General features: G+C 43.9%; 1 protein-coding gene across 3 annotated transcripts in view; it reads right to left on the reverse strand.

The window, feature by feature from the left end:
- The window catches only part of ATP7B (ATPase copper transporting beta), a 134,288-nt gene extending 119,706 nt beyond the window's left edge, over nucleotides 1–14,582 (reverse strand). For 2 of the 3 annotated variants that reach the window (XM_064270184.1, XM_064270182.1), the window contains exons 1-2: nucleotides 14,493–14,582; nucleotides 13,805–13,909 (exon numbers count right to left, since the gene is read on the reverse strand). In XM_064270184.1, coding sequence (XP_064126254.1) covers nucleotides 13,805–13,858 — 54 coding nt within the window. In that variant the 5' untranslated portion in view covers nucleotides 13,859–13,909; nucleotides 14,493–14,582. Of the gene's footprint in view, nucleotides 1–13,804; nucleotides 13,910–14,145; nucleotides 14,267–14,492 lie in introns of those variants that run through there. The other variant, XM_064270183.1, reaches the window with a different exon arrangement.
- Between the last annotated feature and the right edge of the window lie 157 nt (nucleotides 14,583–14,739).

Genomic DNA, 14,739 nt, shown 5'->3' on the forward strand with positions numbered 1-14,739 from the left:
TTAACAGAGAAGACATTTAGGTGGCTAACAGACACATGAAGGAATTTTCGAGATCACTAGCTAGAGAAATGCAAATCAAAACTACAATGAGATACCATCTTTCTCTGACATTACTGGCACGAATAAAGAAAACAAAAAATAAGAAACGCTGGAGAGGTTGCGGGGAGATTGGAACTCTTATGCACCGGTGGTGGGAATGCAAAATGGTACGATCATTTTGGAAAACGGTACGGCGCTTCCTTAAAAAGCTAGAAATAGAAATACCGTATGATCCAACAAATCCCACTCCTAGGAATATGTCCCAGAGAAATAAGAGCCATCACACAAATAGACATATAGACATATGCACACCCATGTTCACTGCAGCATTATTCACAACAGCAAAAAAATGGAAACAACCTAAGTGCCCATCAACAGATGAATGGATAAACAAACTATGCTCCATACACACAACGGAATACTATGCAACAATAAAGAACAATGATGAATCTTCAAAACATCTTACGACGTGGGTGAATCTGGAGGGCAGTATGCTGAGTAAAATATGTCAATCACAAAAGGACAAATACTACATGAGACTACTATCATGAAAACACATGAAAATGTTTCCACACAGAAAGGAACAATCTTTGATGGTTACAAGGGAGGGGAGGGGAGAGGTGGGAGTGAAAAACACTAACTAGATAGTAGGTAAGAGGTAACTTGGGTGAAGGGTAAGACAGTATACAATACCGGGGAAGTTAGCATAATGTGATCAGGGCAAAGTCATAGAAGCTTCACAGATACATCCAAACTCCCTGAAGGACTGAGTTACTGGCCTGAGGGCTGGGGTCCATCTAGCACAATTAGCATAACATAGTCTATAAGGAAAATGTTCTACACCCAACTATGTAAGTAGCGACTGGGGTACTAAAAGTCTGGGAGCAGCCATCTACTGGTTCCATCCTGGCTGCAGCAAAGGAGAATGAAGAAGACCAAAGACACAATGGAAGGATTAGTCCAAAGGACTAATGGACCTCACTACCACAACCTCTAGCAGACTAAGCCCAGAGCAACTAGATGGTGCCCGGCTACCACAACCAACTATTCTGGCAGGAATCACAGTAGAAGGTCCTGGACAGAGGGGGAGAAAAATGTAGAACAAAATTCAAATTCACATTAAAAAAAAAAACACACTAGCTTTGCTGGTCTGACAAAGACTGGAGAAACCCTAAGAATATGAACAACAGACACCCTTTTAACCCAATACTGAAGTCACTCCTGAGGTTCACCCTTCAGCCAAAGATTAGACAGGTTGAGACCCTGGCGCCATAGTGGTTAAGAGCTACAGCTAATAACCAAAAGGTCAGCAGTTTGAATCCACCAGGTGCTTCTTGGAAACCCTATGTTGCAGTTCCACTCTGTCCTTTACAAGTCAGAATTAACTTGACGGCAACAGGTTTATAGGGCCAACAATAACACATGTGAGGGACGTGCTTGACAGTTCAATCATGTACACGAGACTAATGGGCACACCAGCCCCAAAGCAAAGACCAGAAGGCAGGAAGGGAAAGAAAAACTATAAGAATGGAAACAGGGAACCTGGGGTGGGAGAAGGGGAGAGTGTTGATCACAGGGTTGGCAACCAACGTCACTAAAACAATCTGTGTATTAACTGTTTAATGAGAAACTAATTTGCTATGTAACCTTTCACCTAAATCACAATTAAAAAAAAAGGGGGGGGGGGGCAACATGTACCCAAAGGCTAAGTTGAGAAGGCAAGAAGGGGTAGAAAATCAGGACAAAAGGAACCAGGGAACCCAGGGTGGAAATGAGGAAAGCACCGACACACTGTGGGGAATGAAACCAACGTCATGGAACACTGTATGCACCAACTATCCAATGGGAAACTACTTTACTCTATAAACTTTTTTCCTAATGCACAATAAAAAAATTTTAAAAATTAAAAACAAACCAATTTGTATAAATGCTTGGCCTTAGAACACACTGACTGTGAAAAGGGAAGACATGATGCTTTTGTTAGCAACCTCGAGAAGTTACGTGACAATAGAATGAGCATGGTAATAGCTTTCTACTTGATTTTTCTTTAAGCTGCTGAATTTACAGTAAGAATCTAAAATTATATAACAGAACCAAGGAGAAAGTGGAACACCAAAGGGTAACACCTCCCAAGGGACAGGTATCCCATAATTTTCTACAATGATTCTGCAGTATCCTCAGCCACCTAGATGTTTTTAAACTATAAGCACAGTATTTCTCAAAGCTGGCAAAGCAGAATTGATCACCTCAGGTGGGTTCATATATACACATGTAAAGAGTTTTGTTCACAAGAAGCTCAACTGGTAAGTTCTGCAGAAGTGTTTCCAACACAGTTACGGAAACCTCAACAATCTCGCTTGTAAGAAGTGTTCTTGGAACGGTATTCTCCTGAGCTTACGTGGTATTAAAATGATTGATGTTGCTCTGAGCAACTGTGACATAATCTTTGGGAGTATTAATATTATAAAATGACAGTGTCTCTCATGTTACTTCCTGATATGAAATGAAAATCAAACATTAGTATTTATTTTTAGATGAATTTTTTTAAAGTTCTATTTCATGCCCCCATTGAACGTCAAAGGTTTAAAAAGTAACTGAAACTGTATAGTGGAAACCCTGGTGGTGCTGTGGTTAAGAGCCACATCTGCTAACCAAAAAGTCTGCAGCTCAAATCCACCAGGTACGCCCTGGAAACTCTATGGGGCAGTTCTACTCTGTCCTACTGGTCACTATGAGTCGCAATCAACTTGATAGCAATGGGTTTTTTTTGTTGTTGTTACACTGTATGGTAACCTGAGCGCCTAGCCCAGAGCAGAATTTAGAAGAGATGCAGCAAGGTGTGGCAGATGAAGGGTCTGGACTGTCCCACTGCAGCACTTTTCTGCTGCGCGAACACAGACAAGTCAATCGATATCTCTATACCTGTTTCCCAGCCTACAGAATGTGCGGAAGTATCTGCTTCACTAACCTTGAGTTAGTTTTGACAGTAAAACAAAGTAATCTGCACAAAGTGCTCTGTGAACTGTACAGTGCTGTACAGCAGTTCTCCACCCCCTTGCCTGACAGCATAGAGAATGTGACACATCAACTGGGTATAAAGACAACAGCTAGGACAGTCTTGGAAAACTTCTTTAAGGGAACCTTTCACATAAACTAATAAAACAGAACACAAAAGACTTTCCACTCTTATCTTTTTCTATTAGGATAAGGTGAATGGAAACCCTGGGGGTGTAGTGGTTAAGCGCTAAGGCTGCTAACCAAAAGGTCAGCAGTTCGAATACACCAGGCACTCCTTGGAAACTCTATGCGGCGTTTTTACCCTGTCCTTTAGGGTCACTAGTCAGAATCAACTCGACGGCAACAGGATTGGTGTTTGGTTTTTTTATCTGGTGAATAGAATATGTGCTAAACCAATGAAGACCTTCCTAACTGTACCAATGACTGTTAAGAAAGACAATTCAAAATGTAGAATCTGTGATTTCACACTTTTTAGCCCATCTGTGAAAAGGTAAAGCTTTCAATGATTTTCCCCATTTGTAACGTTAACATATACTGATGATTCTATACGTGGGCAGACACGGCTGCGGCAGCATGCTTGTCTGTTTTTCCATTCTTGCCTATTCTATAATCCCTGGACTTGGGCAGACCCCCATGTGTTTGTGAGTGTGTCGTACTGTGGGGGCTTGCGTGTTGCTGGGATGCTGGAAGCTATGCCACCGGTATTCAGATACCAGCAGGGTCACCCATGGAGGACAGGTTTCAGCTGAGCTTCCAGACTAAGACAGACTAGGAAGGAGGCCCCGGCAGTCTACTTCTGACAAGCATTAGCCAGTGAAAACCTTATGAATAGCAGCAGAACATTGTCTGATACAGTGCTGGAAGATGAGCCCCCCAGGTTGGAAGGCACTCAAAAGATGACTGGGGAAGAGCTGCCTCCTCAAAGCAGAGACAACCTTACAGTTGACCTTAACGATGTGGATAGAGTAAAGCTTTCGGGACCTTCATTTGCTGATGTGGCATGACTCAAAATTAGAAGAAACACCTGCAAACATCCATTAATAATCGGAAACTGGAATGTACGAAGTATGAATCTAGGAAAATCGGAAATCGTCAAAAATGAAATGGAACGCATAAACATCGATATCCTAAGCATTAGTGAGCTGAAATGGACTGGTATTGGCCATTTTGAATCAGACAATCGCATATATTCTACTATGCAGGGAATGACAACTGGAAGAGGAATGGTGTTCCATGCATCATCAAAAAGAACATTTCAAGATGTATCCTGAAGTACAATGCTGTCAGTGATAGAATAATATCCATACGCCTACAAGGAAGACCAGTTAATACGACTATTATTCAAATTTACGCACCAACCACTAGGACCAAAGATGAAGAAAGAGAAGATTTTTATCAGCTGCTAGAGTCTGAAATTGATCGAACATGCAATCAAGATGCATTGATAATCACTGGCGATTAGAATGCGAAACTTGGAAACAAAGAAGAAGGATCAGTAGTTGGAAAATACGGCCTTGGGGATAGAAACAATGCTGGAGATCGAATGACAGAATTTTGCAAGACCAGCAACTTCTTCATTGCAAATACCTTCTTTCACCAACAAAAACGGTGACTACACACATGGACCTCGCCAGATGGAACACACAGAAATCAAACTGGCTACATCTGTGGAAAGAGATGATGCAAAAAGCTCAATATCATCAGTCAGAACAAGGCCAGGGGGTGACTGTGGAACAGACCATCAACTGCTCATATTAAATTCAAGCTGAAACTGAAGAAAATCAGAGTAAGTCCAAGAAAGCCAAAATATGACCTTGAGTATATCCCACCTGAATTCAGAAACCATCTCAAGAATAGATTTGACGCATTGAACACTAGTGACCGAAGACCACACAAGTTGTGGAATGACATCAAGGACATCATCCATGAAGAAAGCAAGAGGTTACTGAAAAGACAGGAAAGAAAGAAAAGACCAAGATGGATGTCAGAGGAGACTCTGAAACTTGCTCTTGAGCGTTGAGCAGCTAAAGCCAAAGGAAGAACTGACGAAGTAAAAAAACTGAACAGAAGATTTCAAAGGGCCTCTCGAGAAGACAAAATAAAGTACTATAATGACATCTGCAAAGAGCTGGAGATGGAAAACCAAAAGGGAAAAACATGCTCAGCGTTTCTCAAGCTGAAAGAACTGAAGAAAAAATTCAAGCCTCGAGTTGCAATAGTGAAGGATTCCATGGGGAAAATATTAAAACATGCAGGAAGCATCAAAAGAAGATGGAAGGAATACACAAAGTCATTATACCAAAAAGAATTAGTCGATATTCAACCATTTCAAGAGATGGCATATGATCAGGAACCGATGGTACTGAAGGAAGAAGTCCAAGCTGCCCTGAAGGTGTTGGCGAAAAACAAGGCTCCAGGAATTGATGGAATATCAATTGAGATGTTTCAACAAACACATGCAGGACTGGAGGTGCTCACTCATCTATGCCAAGAAATACGGAAGACAGCTTCCTGGTCAACTGACTGGAAGAGATCCATATTTATGCCTATTCCCAAGAAAGGCAATCCAGCCGAATGTGGAAATTATAGAACAATATCATTACTATCACACGCAAGCAAAATGTTGCTGACGATCATTCAAAAACAGCTGCAGCAGTATATCAACAGGGAACTGCCAGAAATTCAGGCCAGTTTCAGAAGAGGATGTGGAACCAGGGATATCATTGCTGATGTCAGATGGATCCTGGCTGAAAGCAGAGAATACCAGAAGGATGTTTACCTGTGTTTTACTGACTATGCAAAGGCATTCAACTGTGTGGATCATAAGAAACTATGGATAACACTGCGAAGAATGGGAATTCCAGAACACTTTACATAGGTCAAGAGGCAGTTGTTCGGACAGAACAAGGGGATACTGATTGGTTTAAAGTCAGGAAAGGTGTGCGTCAGGGTTGTATTCTTTCACCACACCTATTTAATCTGTATGCTGAACAAATAATTCGAGAAGCTGGACTATATGAAGAAGAACAGGGCATCAGGATTGGAGGAAGACTCATTAACAACCTGCATTATGCAGATGACACAACCTTGCTTGCTGAAAGTGAAGAGGACTTGAAGCACTTACTAATGAAGATCAAAGACCACAGCCTTCAGTATGGATTACACCTCAACATAAAGAAAACAAAAATCCTCACAACTGAACCACTGAGCAACATCATGATAAACGGAGAAAAGATTGAAGTTGTCAAGGATTTCATTTTACTTGGATCCACAATCAACATCTATGGAAGCAGCAGTGAAGAAATCAAAAGATGCATCGCATTGGGCAAATCTGCTGCAAAATACCTCTTCAAAGTGTTGAAGAGCAAAGACGTCACCCTGAAGACTAAGGTGCACCTGACCCAAGCCATGGTTTTTTTTCAATTGCATCATATGCATGTGAAAGCTGGACAATGAATAAGGAAGACCGAAGAAGAACTGATGCCTTTGAATTGTGGTGCTGGCGAAGAATATTGAATATACCACGGACTGCGAAAAGAATGAACAAATCTGTCTTGGAAGAAGTGCAGCCAGAATGCTCCTTAGAGGCAAGGATGGCGAGACTGTGTCTTCCATGCTCTGGACATGTTGTCAGGAGGGATCAGTCCCTAGAGAAGGACATCATGCTTGGCAGAGTACAGGGTCAGCGGAAAAGAGGAAGACCCTCAAAGAGGTGGATTGACACAGTGGCTGCAACAATGAGCTCAAGCATAACAACGATTTTAAGGATGGTACAGGACCAGGCAGTGTTTCGTTCCGTTGTGCACAGGGTCGCTATGAGTCTGAACCAACTCGATGGCACCTAACAACAACAACAGGCAGACATGGCTCTGGCAGCACACTTGTCTGTTTTCCCACTTTTGCCTCTTTGAACGCATGCCGAATAAAACCCTTCTTTTTGCTTTCTTGAACTTTGTTATGTTTTTACCCTGTAACAGGCGCTAAGCTCCTCCTGGGCAATTCATTATGCCTTATTCATTTTCCTAAAGAGTCCTGGTGGTACAGTGGTTAAGCACTGGGCTGTTAACCAAAAGGTCAGTGGTTGGAACCCACCAGCCACTCTACGAGACAAAGATGTGGCAGTCTGCTTCCATAAAGATTAAAAAAAACAGCCTTGGAAATCCTATGGGGCAGGTATACTCTGTTATATATGGTCGGTATGACTCAGAATCAACTTGAACTCCATGGCATTGAGTTTGGTTTTTCTGGATACTCATTTTTTGTTGCCCATAGTGTCCAGCTCTGCCTTGATCACTGCAATCAGGAAAGTTACTGAGTAAATGATTCTGAGGGTGAGTGTAGAGGGACCCTCTTGTGACCCTAATACTCCCCAGCATGTTTTCTCCTTTTCAAAACAGGCAACTGAGAGCTTGACAATTGGATTGCTGGCTCTATCTATTAAGAACTCAAGAAATAGTTTAAACAGAGAAGAAAAAATTCTTTGATGGTTACAAGAGTGGGCAGGGAGAAGAGTACTCACTAATTATATAGTAGACATAACTAACACCATGATGAATCTTTTTTTTTTTCTTTTTTGCCTGCCTTCTCCCTTCCACATACCTTTGTTAATGACTTTGTTTTGCTCTGCCCAGCCACCTGTGACTTACGAACCCCCCCACAGGAAGATTAGAGCCCAGATGTCTGGCATGTATATCTTTAGCCTGATGAGGAGATATCTAACATGTATCTCTTCGGTCTGATAAAGAATCTCTTGTAATTATCTTGTAATGACTAACTCATCCAGCCATGCCATCTGTGAGCTACAAAGACACTTCTAAACTTTGTAAAAATCATATATAAGCTCTAATGTAAAAACGCCCTTCGGGACTCCATAGAGACAGCCTGTGTTGCTGTTGGATTGCCCGTTAGTGGACACCTGCTAAATAAACCCTCTCTCTCTTTCTGACTTGGAGTTCGATTCATTGGCTCAACTCTCCAGGACACCGACCCTAATCGGGCAACATTCTAGAGCAGTGATTGAAGGTACACAGTCTGTAGCCACATAGCCTGGATTCAAATCCTGCCCCTCCACCTGGGAACTACCTGACCTTGGGGAAGTCTTACTTGCCCTCTCTGAACCACAGGGAGAAACCTTTCCTTTCACCAGTAAGTAAGAAGAAAGTGAAGCGCTGCCCCTCCCCCCCCAAAAAAATGAGCAATGGCTAAATTAGAAAAATCTATTAGAAGCACCTAAAGTGTTGCCTTCAAAATTTGTCATTAAAACTTTATGTAATTTTTTCACAATGACAGTTTCCATGCATTACTTGTATACTTAAAGCTTATACACTTAAATCTATCCCAAGAAAATGCTATGCTACAATATTGAGTGAAAAATATGGACATAAAAGCACCTTAACTCCACATTATCAGTCACTGGGTAAATGTAAATCAAAACCACAGTGAGATACCACTTTACACGCAGCAAAAGAAAAGCCACCACTGAGTCCATAACGACCGTGCAGGGCAGAGCAGAACTGCCCCGTGAAGTTCTGAAGGCTGTAATCTTTACAGAAGTAGATTGCCTTATCTTTCTCCTGTAGAGCAGCTGGTGGGTTCAAGCCACCAACCTTTCAGTCAGCAGCTAAGCAGTTAACCACTACACTACCAGGGCTCCTCTTACCTCCACTAGAATGGCTATATAGGGTTGCCACAAGTCGGAATCAACTTGACAGCAGTGGGTAGGATGACTGTAATTAAAAGGACAGATAATAACAAAGGTTGAAAAGAATGTGGAGAAACTAGAGCCCTCATATACTGCTGGGAGAATATAAAATGGTGTAGCCACTTTGGAAACAGTCTGGCATTTCCTGAAAATGTTAAACATAGTTACTCAGTGACTCAGCAATTCTACTCTTATGTAGCTACCCAAGAGAAATGTAAGCATACATGCATACAAAGACTAGTCTACAACATTATGCACAACTGCAAAAAGGTAGAAAGAGCCCAAATGCCCATCAACTGATGAATGAATAAACAAAATGTGGTATACCCGTACAACGGAATATTACTCAGCCATAAAAAAGGAATGACGTGCTGATACATGTTGCAACATGGATGAACCGTGAAACCGTTATGCAGTGTTCAGAGCTCAGTCACAAAAAAACCCCACATATTACATGATTTTGTATTTGTGCAATGTCTAAAACAGACTTATCTATAAAAAGTAAAAGAAAAATCAGGGGTTGCTTAGCAGCACAGTGGTTAACAGCTATGGCTGCTAACCAAAAGGTTAGCAGTTTGAATCTACCAGGCGCTCCCTGGAAACTCTACAGAGCAGTTCTCTGTCCTATAGGGTCACTATGAGTCAGAAACGACTTGATGGCAATGGGCTTGGTTTTGGTCTGGTTTAAGGATGAAGGGAGGTGGGGTGGAGGGAAAGGGATAGGGAGTACTAATTGAGTACTAGATTTCTTTCTGGTAAAAAAAGGGATGAAGGTGTTCTAAAATTAGATTACGGTGATGGCTGTACTAGTCTGTAAACATACTCAAATTCATTGTATACTTCATGAACTTTGTGGTATGTAAATTAAATCTCAGTAAAAAAACAAAAACCAAACCCACTGCTGTCAAGTTGATCCCAACACATAGCGACCCTACAGGACATAGTAGAGCTGCCCCATAGGGTTTCCAAGGAACAGTCGGTGGATTCAAACTGTGGACCTTTTGGTTAGCGGTCATACACTTAACCACTCTGCCACCAGGGCCCCATATTGCAGTAAAGCCATTTTTTAAAAAAAGTACCTGTACTATTGAATTTAGATAAACAAAAAGAATGCAGAAAAGAGAGCTGGAATGAAATATGCCAAGATGTTAACACTGAGTTGTGCCATAATATGGTTGCCTTTGAGTTGTAAGAATGTATTTTTAATTCTAAATTGACAACTAGGTGTAGCAAAAGTAAACAAGAAAAGAAATCTACAAATATGCTTACAACTGCCATCCTAGGAGTGGAGGAATAAAAGCAAATTTTCCCCTTTTGGTCTTTATTTTTAAAACTCTTGTGACTGAGTTAAATTACCTTGATAAAAATAACCTGTAAATATTTCCAAACCCAATGCTGAATGATTTTTAGTTTCTGAAGAAATTAGCTTCCACGAAACTGCTATGTTCTGAAACCACAGATGTCACAATTGTTGGTGTTTTACAAGTTATACTTTCAATGTTAGTTACATCAAAATAAAAGTCAGTGTCTCCTTTGCCCTCTACTTTATCACACCGACCTTTGATCTGCTCAGATGTTCTCCTTTAACTTGATTTAAAAAAAATCTGAACAATAAAAAAAGACACTTCAAAATTCTACTTGTCAATGAACCAAATTTTCTCCTATAGAAAAAAAAAATACTGAACACAGTTGAACACAGATACTTCTTTGACACTATGCTACAGAGTCAGTGAGCAGCACCAGGAGTCATGTCACTGAGGCCATCGCACCCTTCCAACAGAGAGGAAAACGCGTGTCAGGGTGACAAGCATTTAAAATCCAGCTTTCCCATTCCCATGGCTTATTACCCTGTTACTTATGCACCAATTACAATCTGTATTCTTGCCACTGTGGGGACTTTCAGTGGCCTCTGATACTCTGGACAGTCAAAAGAAGAGAGTCAACTTTCTCTACCACAAAGACAATTCCACAGGGAAGAAGTCAACTTCCAACTCTTTTTCAGGCTTTCCAGCTGCCTTCAGTCTAGACAGGGTCAATAATTTTCAATAGCCTCTAGCTACTCTTCCAGCAGCCCCCTTACACTTCACCCTCCTTCACAGAGGAGTAACTCAGGCTGTGTTCCCATGCTCAAGCTCCCCAGTCCATGGGATAAAGTCCAAATTCCTCTGCCTGATAAGCAAGCCTTCCACAGTCACTTTCCCAGCCTGGCCAAGCCACTCATAGCACCCCACGTGCATTTTCCCATTTCCGATCCTCTGGGCCTTTGCACATGCTGGTCTCTGCCTGCGATGAACTTCCCTCCATTTTACTGTTTGCCAGCTCAGTGCCGCTCTTCCTTCATGACCCCACTCACACACCACCTCCTCGAAAGTTCTCTCTGCACCATTTCTCCCAGAAAAGCCTAATCAGTCTTATCTGTGGGTACTATACTGTGTAAACACCTCTGTTCCAGCACTGTGAGTGTCGGCTCTGAGAACAGGGGGGTGACCTTTATTCACCTTTGCTTCTCCACTGCATAGCTCAGTACCAGGTAAACAGAAAGTGGTCGAAAAATGTTCACGGACCACGTCCCTCTCCTGGTCACTGCTAGATGTGAATTTCTTAAGCTCTTGGTCTTAGCTAGAATCCCACTGCCTACAATGCCTGGCAATAGTAGGTACTCAAAAAAATGTTTGTTAAATAAATGATGATAACAAAATAATAACACCTATGTCGAAGGGTTTTGTGAGAGAACATACAAAGGGAGATAAAGCACACGATACAGTGCCCTCACCACCCATCTGTCAATTTGCTGTCCTGTGGGGCTTGTATGTTGCTATAATACTGGAAGCTGTACCACTGGTACTTCAAATACCAGCAGGGTCCCCCCATGGTGGACAGGTTTCAGGGGAGCTTCCAGACTAGGAAGACAGACTAGGAAGCAAGGCCTGGCGAGCTGCTTCCAAAAATAAGCCAATGAAAACCCTACGGATCACAACGGAACATTGCCAGATTACCAACGATCATGAAAACGGCACAGGACTGGACAACATCTTGTTCTATTACACACAGGGCCAACAGGAGTCCGAGCCAACTCAAAGGCAACTGATAACAACACAGAGTCCAGCACAGTAAAGTTGGCTGATGCTGTTATCAAAGGGATCTAGAAAGTGACATCAGCATGGGCAGGGGCAGTGACAGAAAGCTTCAGAGGCAGCAGGTCTTCGGCTTGATCTGGAAGGATGAGGAGAATTCTTGACAGGCAGAGAGGTCACTACGAGTTGGAACCTAACAACAACAACAGACTAGGCATTGATTGCATGGGGATGGAAGCTCCCCCTCTCCCATGTGTGCTCTCTTCACACCCAAATATAGAGTCGTGCTGTGTGAGAATCTTCTATCAGCCAGCCTCTCTCTACCCATTCATTAATCCACTTGTCTTTCATTTCTATATTCAAAAAGCGTAGAAGGCTTTCATTACTCTTATGGATTTAATTGTGCCCTCCCAAAATATGCTGGAATCCTAAACCCTATAATCCTAATCAGTTGAGGCCAGTGTGGGGTGGGTCCCAAACCTACTCACTTCTGAGTTATTTAAAGAGCAGCATCCACACAGAGATACAGGAAGACACAGGGGAAAGACAGACGGTATCTGACAGGGACAATCTGCAAACCCAGGAACTCCAAGGATGGCCTGCTGAGAGAAGATGAAACAGGCAAAGCACCTCCCCCCTAAAGCCATGCCCTAAATTAGGACTTCTAGCCTTCTGAACTGTGAGAAAATAAATTTTTGTTCTTTAAAGCCACCTACTTGTGGTATTTCTATTACAGCAGCATTAGGAATCTAAGACAACTACTAAAGTTATCAGTAATTCTGCTGAACTAATTTCAGAAATCTGTAGAAAAGGCACAGCACACTCTTCAGTCCAGCAACTCCAGGTCTAGGAATCTATCCTAAAGAAACAGTCAAGCCCCCAAACTAAGAATCATGTACAAGAACATCCACTACAGCACGGTTTGTGAGAGCAACAACCAGCATGTGCACACACAGGGAGACAAAAAACAAACTACACTGGGCAGGGGGTTAAACAGAGCAAGCCAAACACTCTCCAAAATACATCGTTAAATTGAAGAAAGAGTTGCAGAATACACATTATAATTTCACTGATGTGAAACATCAAAATTTTTAAAAACCAAACACACACACAAACTAAACATTTCTCTAAACATGCATATATTTATCTTGTCAGCCATTGTATTCTCAGCTCCACACTGTGCCTGAAACAGTTCAACGAAGACATGAACGTGAATAGAAAAAGGACTGGAAAACAGATCCGCTTTTCATGCTAAGTAGTTCTGTATTGTTTGCATTTTTTAAGCGAACACATTAACGTATTATGCAATACTATGGATTCAAAATTGTTCTTTAAAAAAATGCATTGTGCTCTTTTAAGATCTATCTATACCGCATCAAAGTGGCAACAGCAACTCAGATAGAAAACTCAGGGGGCTGTGGGTTTATGTCAATGGAGCAGGACAACTCTTGGAAAAGAAGGGTGAGAACGGTTGCACAATGCACAGTGTAACCAAGGTCGCTGAACTGTACAAATAGAAGTTACTGAATTAGGGTATATTCTGCTGTGTAATTCTCAACAAAAATAAAATAAATTATATTAAAAAGAAGATGTAAAACCTGGCGAAATCATAAAAGGCCTGTGCGCCTACTCTGAATAACTTCCCTAGGTAAACAATTTAATCGTTTCGAGCAATTGGGGCTCTTAGACCACCTCGATGCTCACTTCACTCTCCGGCATCAGACCCCTTCATAGCATAAAGACGTACAGAAAAGTACCGGGTTCTTAAATTGTCCTTGAAAATCAGGTGATGCATGCCCTCTCTGCACGGTGCTTTTCTTCCAAGCCACGACTCCTCCGGGGCTGGGGCTTCCGCGCTCGGCCTGCCCGGCGTCCCCCGGGAGCAGAGGAAGGGCTCGGGTCCGGCAGGTGGGCGTGCGCCGTCCTCCAGGTAGGCGCGAGCCGCGGCGCAGGGGTGGGGAAGGGCACTTACTTTCCGACCGGCTCCTTCTCTAGCCGTACTCCGTTTGTCCAGCTCAGGCATCATCCCTCGGAGGACCGAATTCCTCTCTAACTCGGCCCGGAGCCCAAAGGTCACCTGGTCGGGGGGGAAGTAGGGCGGTTTTAAACCCGGGAGAAGAGCGTGGGCTGTGTAAGGCGTCTTTGCGGTTTAGTTCTGACGAGAGGACAGGTCCGGGAACCCGCCCTTCATTTCGGATGAGGGAACCCGAACCCCAAGCCCGCGGGTTAATTCAAAGTCGCGCGGCGCGTGGCCGTTGTCGCCTTGGGGCGCGGGGAGAAGAACTGAGGGGAAGGTGGGCCTGAGACCCTCACCCACACTAGAGGCGCTGCTTCAGTCTCCTCGTTCCGGCCGGGAGCGCAGAGCACGTCCCCTCCCTGTCTCCCCGGGATCCGCTACTGGGGTCGGCGCCTCCGCGCTCGGTCCGCGGCCACAGGCGGGCGCCAGGCAGGGAGACCGGGCAAGCCGGGCGCAGCCGAGGCCGGGGCGGCAGACGCCAGGGCTTCCCACCGCCAGGGCTTCCCACCGCCAGGGGGAAAGTGCGGCGTGGCGCGGAGGGCGCCGGCGTCCACCGCCTGCGCTGCCCCTCTCAGTCTCCACGCCCGGCTCCCGCCGCCCGCGGGTCCCAAAAGCGGCAGCTGCGGGGGAGTGAGCTCTGCACCTGGAAGATCAACCGGGGTCGTGCCGGGGACTCCCATCGGCCTCCAACCGGCGTCGGGCACTGGGCTGGGGGCGGGCGCGCAACGCAGGGGCTTCGAGTGGGGGAGGGGGCCGAGGGCGGGAGTGCCGCTGTCCATCAGAGGCCACGCCCACTACGGCTCCGCTTCCACTACAGCCCCGCCCACAGGGGTGGGACCGGTGTGCGCCACGCCAAAAACTCGTTCACGCCTCGGCAGATTCTACTGGTT

Source organism: Loxodonta africana, chromosome 17 (genome assembly GCF_030014295.1).
Source record: "Loxodonta africana isolate mLoxAfr1 chromosome 17, mLoxAfr1.hap2, whole genome shotgun sequence".
NCBI classification, from domain to species: domain Eukaryota; kingdom Metazoa; phylum Chordata; class Mammalia; order Proboscidea; family Elephantidae; genus Loxodonta; species Loxodonta africana.